The sequence below is a fragment of the Galeopterus variegatus genome, unplaced genomic scaffold (genome assembly GCF_000696425.1).
Source record: "Galeopterus variegatus unplaced genomic scaffold, G_variegatus-3.0.2 Scaffold684, whole genome shotgun sequence".
NCBI lineage: Eukaryota > Metazoa > Chordata > Mammalia > Dermoptera > Cynocephalidae > Galeopterus > Galeopterus variegatus.
The window spans coordinates 5,439-13,103 of NW_007726795.1; the positions used below are offsets into that span (position 1 = coordinate 5,439).

Sequence of the window (7,665 nt, forward strand, 5' to 3'; positions counted from 1 at the left end):
GACAACACCTAGTCAAGGGTTAAGATCCCCTTACCAGTCATCTTTAAAAAAAAAAAAAAAACAAAGACATCAGGAAAAGTAGTGTTAGCCCTGTGGAGAAAACAAATCTTCCCGAAGGACATCCCATTTTCCGCCCCAACCTGTCCTCTTCTTGACTGTGCACATGAGTTACAAGAGAATGTGAGCCTCCCACCCCCAACACAGTGAGTTGACTGTTCACTAGACTGACTAAGCCTCACACTCGGACCCTGTCAGAGCTGGGCATGGGGGGTGATCTTTGGAGAGCGCTTGTATGGAGTCTCTTCATTAGTGAGATGGGGAGACTGAGGCTCAAGGAGAAAGAGTACCCACAAGGAGTGGTCCTCATCCCCCCTGAAACTTCCCTTTCTCCAGGGCTGTGGTAGCTGGAGGCTTAGAAGCACTGATGGGCTTCTACAGGCACACGTCTAGGCTACCCGGCAGTGGGATTTCAGCTTCCTTCCCTCCCAGCCACCTCCTCCTGGCAGCGAACCTCTGGCATACTCTCTCATGCCCGCCTGTCCCCCAGACTTGTCCCAGAGCCAAGCACGGGACCTCACTTAATCCTAGTTATGTAATGTGCAATCCAAACAGTTGGCCAAGGAGGGGCTCAGCCAGAGCCACGCCCAGGAGTGGAGCAAAAGGCCCCAGCTGGGTCAGGGCTGGCGGACCAGGCTTGATTCTGCCTGTAGTGGCCACCACTCCTGAAGCCTCAGCCTGCACCATGAGCGGCCGAGTCGGAGACCTGAGCCCCGTGCAGGCAGAGGCATTGGCCAAGGTGAGAGTCTCTCCCCCAGAGCCTCAGGAGAGAGGGCTGAAGGAGGGGTGGGACGAAGTGGCCAGAATTCTGCTCCACTCTGTTGATTCAGTGTGTCCTTGACATTGACTCTTTGCTGTCATCTTCCAAAGGTAGAAGTCCCATGGTGCCCAGTGACATCAGTCTTGTCCAGGGCAGGGGAACAGCACCACATCCAGGCAGTAGTGCGGGTGAAGCAGCCTACCCAGCATCACAGCTGACTTCTTTTCCAGAAACCAGACCTAGAGAGCCTTATCTGGCAACTGCCCCCACCTTCCTCCCTCCCGGGCCCCTTCGGTGGGAGCCGAAGGCTGCTGCTGGTCTGCCCTCTATTCTGTTCCTTCTGCCTCCCTGAGGCCCTGAAAGATGACCAGTCTGTAAGAACCGGAGAGAAGGAGCAGAGTGTCGTCACACCCATAGTGGGGAAGAGGACGCATAATCACTAATCATGTTTTTGTAGAAGATGGGATGAAGAAAGGCAGAAGTCTTGGTGGACTAACATGTGGAGGGAACTAAGAATGCATCCGTACTCCAGTCCACTTAACCCCCCAACCATTTATCCTTCCTTCTACCTGCCCACCCATCTTACCACCCACTGGTCTGTCTTCCCACCCATCCATCCACCTACCCATCCCTCATTCTCTCTATTCACCCACAGAAATCTCCCTCCTTCTCTTCATCGACCCACCTCTCCTTCTATTCATTCACCTACCCATCCATCCACCCATCCATCCATCCATCCACCCATCCTTCCATCCATCTGTCCATTGATTTATGTTTCCTTTTTTCCATTCACCCACCCACTCATTCATTCATCCATTCTTCTTTCTATCCATTTATCACCCACCTATCCTCCTTCCATTCACCTACCTATTCAATGATCCATCCCTCCTTCTATCCATCCATTAGTCCATCTTTCCATCAATGTGGGCCAGACTGTGGAAGAGATGGAGGGGTAATAAAATAATCTCTGAGTCTAAAAGCCAGGGTTCAATGTGAGAGAGCCACTTCAACAGCATCTCTCTTCCCAGTTCCGAGAAAATGTCCAGGACGTGTTGCCTGCCTTGCCCAACCCTGATGATTATTTCCTTCTGCGCTGGCTCCGAGGTGAGGGCAGAGATAGGGGAGGTTGATGTCCGGTGGCAGCGAGAGGGTCCTGGTCCCAGCTGCTCCAGAAGGACCTGTGGCTCTCAGGAACTGGCCACACCATCTTGCTTCATGTGTTCAGGTCCAGAGGAGGGGAGGGGATTGGAAAGCCAAGTCCTATCCAGGCCCCCAGTGTCCTCTGTAGCTCCCACTGGCCAGGGGCAAGATGAGGAAGACTCTTTCTCATCTCATGCCTTTCTCTCCATCTTCCCACAGCTCGGAATTTTGACCTGCAGAAATCAGAGGCCATGCTCCGCAAGGTGAGACCTATCCACCCTGGAGTTTGGGGGAGGGGCTTTGTGGGGGGCAATCCATGCCTCAATTCCCTGCTCATCCCCTTCTCAGGGTGGGGGGATCCCAGTAGGGCCTTACCAATCATTTCCCTTTCAGTACATGGAGTTCCGGAAGACCATGGACATTGACAACATCCTTGATTGGCAGCCCCCAGAGGTGAGCCAATCCCCGCTGCCCCCCCAAACAAAACTCCTCAGTCTTTCACAGACATGCCACCCAAGCAGCCTCTGGTCACTGGAGACCATGAGTGAAAGGTAATGAGCCTGAGAGATCTGTGAAACTCCTGGGCCCCCAGGCAACTCTCCTATAATAATAATGAGTATTTCCTGGGGCCTTGCAAGACACAGGCCTGGGTTGAATTTGCCAGCACGAGCTCATTAGTCATCACAATCCTATGAGGTAGGTACTCTTGTCCCCATTTTACAGATGAGAACACTGAGCCCAGCAAAGTTTAAGCAACTTGCCCAAAGTCCCACAGCCCTGAAGTGGGACTGAGATTTGAGCCCAGCCTTGTCTGGCCCTCTGAAACCAGGCTGTTAAGCACCATGGTTAGTCAATGTCTATGTGCTCCTCCTCACTAGGGCTTTGCTCGAAGTGTCCTGTCTGGGTGGGAGAGAAACTTAGCCCACCAATGCATTGATGAGGACACTCCACTACTGGTGTCTTAGTAGAGTAATGGTCACAGCTTCGTTTGTGGGCCATGTACTCTGAGCCAAGGACTATGCTTTGCCAACATTATCTCGTAAACCAACAGTCTCAAGAGGGAGGGACTATCCAAACCATTTTACAGAGAGGTGACCACTTGCTCAAGGGCACACAGCAGGGGAAGCGGCAGTATCTGTATTTGAACCAGATCTGTTAGCCTTCAGAATCCACTTTCTCCATAGCTAAGCCCAACTCTTCTCCATGGAAAGTGACATGGGAGACATTAGAGGCAGATGTAAGGAGCCCAGAGGCCTTGAGCTAGGCAACCTGAAACCTGGCTTTGCCATTTACAGGCTGTGAGTAAGGTCCTCCTCCGCAGGATCTCAGTTTTCTCACTTGGGACAATTGCACGCCCTCCAGGGGAGGAACAGTGCTTTGTAACATGGTATGTGTAGTCTCGGCTCCCCAGGTCAGCCTAGACTGGGGGTCTCTGCGGAGGTGTGTAATACCAAGTTCTATGTATCTTCCCATGCCCAGGTGATCCAGAAGTATATGCCTGGGGGGCTGTGCGGCTATGACCGTGATGGCTGCCCCATGTGGTATGACATCATCGGGCCACTCGACCCCAAGGGACTGCTCTTCTCAGTCACCAAGCAGGAACTGCTCAAGACCAAGATGAGAGACTGTGAGCGCATCCTGCATGAGTGTGACCTGCAGACAGAGCGGGTGAGCCCCAGTCCAGGTGGGGCAGGTGGCTGGGGGCAGATGACGTGCTGGAGGCCATGGTCCCCAAAACACACCTGTGTTCTCTACCTCCATAGTCAGAGGGCTCTCATGTCAAACCCCATCTCTGCTGCTTACCAGCTGTGTGGCCTTGGAAAGTCACCTCACCTCTCTGAGCCTCAGTTTCCTCACCTACAAAACAGGGATAATAATAAACAATGGTTGCAAAGATTAAATGAGATCATACAAGTATATGGCTTAGCACACGGGCCTAATACTTATTTCTCAACAGTAGTAGTTACTGCTATTCCTGAGTCTTTGCCCTTGCCTTTACTTCAGTCTGAATAACCCTACCCCCCACCACACACACCTACCTCCCACAACTTCCTTGAGCTCTGTCTTATTTATCCTTTAGGCCTCAAAGTTAGTGTCACCTTCTCTGGGGCCCCCATCTGAGTTAAATACCCTTCATCTGTGTTCCCACAGCCCTTGTGCTGTCCCATCACAGCACTTATCACAGGACTGGAATGCTCTGGTTGCTTGTCAGTCTCCCCAACAACAAATCTGTGAACCCTTTGAGGACAAGAACTGTGCATTATTCATTATACTTTTGCACAAATTAAGTGCTTAATACATATCAGTTGGGCAAATGGAAGGATGAACGAATGAATGAATGGGTGGATAAATGGATGGATGGGTGATGAATGGATGGATAGATGGGTGAATGAATAGATGGATGATGGATGGGTGGATGGATGGATGATGGATGGATGAATAGATGGGTGAATGAATAGATGGATGATGGATGGATGGATGGATGGATGATGGATGGATGGATAGATGGTGAATGAATAGATGGATGATGGACGGGTGGATGGATGGATGATGGATGGATGGATAGATGGTGAATGAATAGATGGATGATGGACGGGTGGATGGATGGATGATGGATGGATGGATAGATGGTGAATGAATAGATGGATGATGGATGGATGGATGATGGATGGATGGATAGATAAATGAACGGATGAGTGAGGAAATACATTTACTGTTTTGTCCACTTGCTCTTCTGAGGACACAGTGGGGGGCTGGAAGAATCCCTGAGGGGTCATGTACTCAGGTCACCATCTTCCAAGCCTGCACCATGAACCCTGGAACTGCTCTTTCCTCTCATCCTTGCAGCTGGGGAAGAAGATCGAGACCATTGTGATGATATTTGACTGCGAAGGCCTGGGACTGAAGCATTTCTGGAAACCTCTGGTGGAAGTATACCAGGAGGTGAGGAGAAGGCTTGTGAATATCCCCCCACCCCCCAACTTGCTTTGATGACCAGCTTGGCCTGCGGTGACCATGCTGCTCGCTCACAGCCAATATTTAGTAAAAGATGGTTTCCTTCCCGGGGCCCATCACTGCGACTCAAGATCCATATTAAAACATCTTAATATGTTTCCTAGAAGATCTCACAGGACAGGTTTCAGGGATAACACTGTTCCAAGACCACAAGAAACAGCTTCCCCAAACCTTTCCCAGACCTGTCACCACTAGCTCTGTGACTTTGGAAAGTCGGTTCACCTCTCTGTGCTTCAGTTTCCTCACCTACAATATGTGAATAGCGATGCAGGGATACTTCAGAGCTGTTATGTAAAGTGTGTACATAGTGCTTGGCTAATAGTGAGCACTTAATAAATAGTAGTCATCATCATCATTATTATTATACTATCATTACTGTGACATTTATCCTAAAAATGATTATTATTTTGTAATTATTATTAGGGTGTGGTTATAGTTGTCTGAGATGAGAAGGTCCCCTCCAAGGGCCAGTGGAGGTGATAACAAAAAAGAAAACACTCCAGAGCTTTCTGAAACCTCCAGACAGGAGATTACAAAGGAGATGAGGGTAGCAGAAGATGAGATGTGGGCTCTGACAGGATCTTTCTTGGTTCCACAGTTCTTTGGCCTCCTTGAAGAGAATTACCCAGAGACCTTGAAGTTCATGCTCATTGTGAAAGGTGTGTGGCAAGTGACTTTATTTATCTGTGCCTCTGTTTCCTCATCTGTTCCTTGAGGACAATAACAGTGCCTTTGTCTCAGGGTGTTTTTTGTTTGTTTGTTTGTTTGTTTGTTTGTTTGTTTGTTTGTTTTTAAAAAGATGACCGGTAAGGGGATCTTAACCCTTGACTTGGTGTTGTCAGCACCACACTCTCCCGAGTGAGCCATGGGCCAGCCCTTGTCTCAGGGTTTTGAGGAAGAAGGCTGGGTTCTTGGCTGCATGCAAATCACTTAAAGTGCCTGGCACAGAGTAAGTGCTCAATAAACAGTAACTTCTATGGTTAGCCTTACTGCAAGAGGGGGAAGCTCCAACCCCAGTTCTTTCTGATATTACCATCATTTCTCCTGCCCGTGATGATCTCTCCCTCCCCCAACTGCCTCTGGCATTGGCAGCTGGTGCAGCCCAATCCTGCCTTTCCTGTTTGCTGCCTTCTGAGGACCTCCAGTTGTCTTATGTGTGTTCATCCTGTTTTTCTGACTGAATTGTCTTCTCCTTGAAGGCAGGGCTCTGATTCTCCACTTCTGTTGTATCCCTCACATACCTGGGGCCATATGGAGATTCAATAGGTTTTGGGGTGGTTATTGTTTGGGTGGGTGTGTAGACAGAAGGATGGATGGATGTTTGATGGCTGGCTGGCTGGTTTGTTGGTTCATTGATCAATTGATTCCTTGGTTGGTTTTCCAGCTGACCGGCCTATTGGTTGTCTGGCTAGTCAATTGATCGGTGGTTGGTTGGAGAGTTGGCTGGCTGATTCATTGGCTATTTGTTAGCTTGGTTGACTGATTGGAGGGCTGGTTGGCATTTTGGGTGATTAGTGTTTGGGTAGCTGGTTGGCAGGTTGGTTCATTGGCGGTCTGGTTTGCTGTTTGGCTGAATCTTGAATGGTTGCCTGGTTATTTGGATGGTTGGCTGGCTGGTTGTTTGAATAGTTAGCAATAGGGTGGAGGGGGCAATTGGTTGGGTAGTTATATGGCTGTTCAGTTGGCTGGTTGGTTTGTTGTTTGGCTGATTTGCTATGTGGTTGTTTGACTATTTAGTAAGTTGGCTGATTGGTTGGCTGGTTAGAAGGTTGACTCTTTGTTGGTAGGTTGGCTGGCTTGTTGAATAGTTGGTTGGCTGTTTGGTAGGTTGCTTATTTATTTGTTGACTAAATGGGTAGCTGATTAGAAGATTGGATGATGGACTGGTTTGTTGGCTGGGCAGGTGGTTGATAGATTGGATGAGTGGTTGCTTGATTGGTTAGTTGGCTGTTTGTTGGCTGGTTGGCTAGTTGGTTGGATGGCTTTTTGGATGCAGGGCATTGAAACTATCCAGAGTTTAGTCAAAACTTGTCTATATTATTAACTATCATCATTATGGAGAGAGTGGCCCAGTGGAATTTTTCTCTACCCATTATCTTTATTTCTATCTTTCCAGCCACCAAACTGTTCCCTGTGGGTTACAACCTCATGAAGCCCTTCCTAAGTGAGGACACTCGCAGGAAAATTATAGTGTTGGGAAGTAAGTAGTGCCAGCTCCATTCTCTGAGATCTATACAGGAACTTTGAAGTGAGGTTGGCTCATCACCCGATCCAGAACTGCACGCATCAGCTAGGGTCAGAGGCTCCTTCATCCCAAAAGTGAGGTGGGTTTCACCCTATAGAGTCTATCAGTTACCTATGCCTTACTTCCTGCCATACATCTTTGGTGAATAAGGCCTTCACATGTATCTCCTTATGGGTTTCAGTTTGGTTGCCATTTAACCTCTGGTCTATGGGCCTCAGTTTCCTTTTGACGTTCATAAACTCAGTGCTTCTAAAGGCAACTTGGGATGAGGAAGATGAGGAAGAAGATCAGGAAGAGTAAACATGATTCAGAGAAGGGAGGCCCAACAAGAAGAGACTGGATAAGTAAATAATGATGCACACATTTGATGAATTTGAGGAAGCATGAAAAATAATGCTGTGAGTAAATATTTAATGTCATCGGAAATGTCAGTAAGTAAAAAAAAAAA

General features: G+C 48.6%; 1 protein-coding gene across 1 annotated transcript in view; it reads left to right on the plus strand.

The window, feature by feature from the left end:
- Positions 1–742: 742 nt before the first annotated feature.
- The window catches only part of LOC103589394 (SEC14-like protein 3), an 8,855-nt gene continuing 1,932 nt past the window's right edge, over positions 743–7,665 (plus strand). Inside the window, exons 1-8 of the mRNA XM_008571347.1 lie at positions 743–796; positions 1,846–1,921; positions 2,177–2,220; positions 2,351–2,410; positions 3,437–3,625; positions 4,805–4,900; positions 5,571–5,631; positions 7,089–7,172. Coding sequence (XP_008569569.1) covers positions 743–796; positions 1,846–1,921; positions 2,177–2,220; positions 2,351–2,410; positions 3,437–3,625; positions 4,805–4,900; positions 5,571–5,631; positions 7,089–7,172 — 664 coding nt within the window. The remainder of the gene's footprint in view (positions 797–1,845; positions 1,922–2,176; positions 2,221–2,350; positions 2,411–3,436; positions 3,626–4,804; positions 4,901–5,570; positions 5,632–7,088; positions 7,173–7,665) is intronic.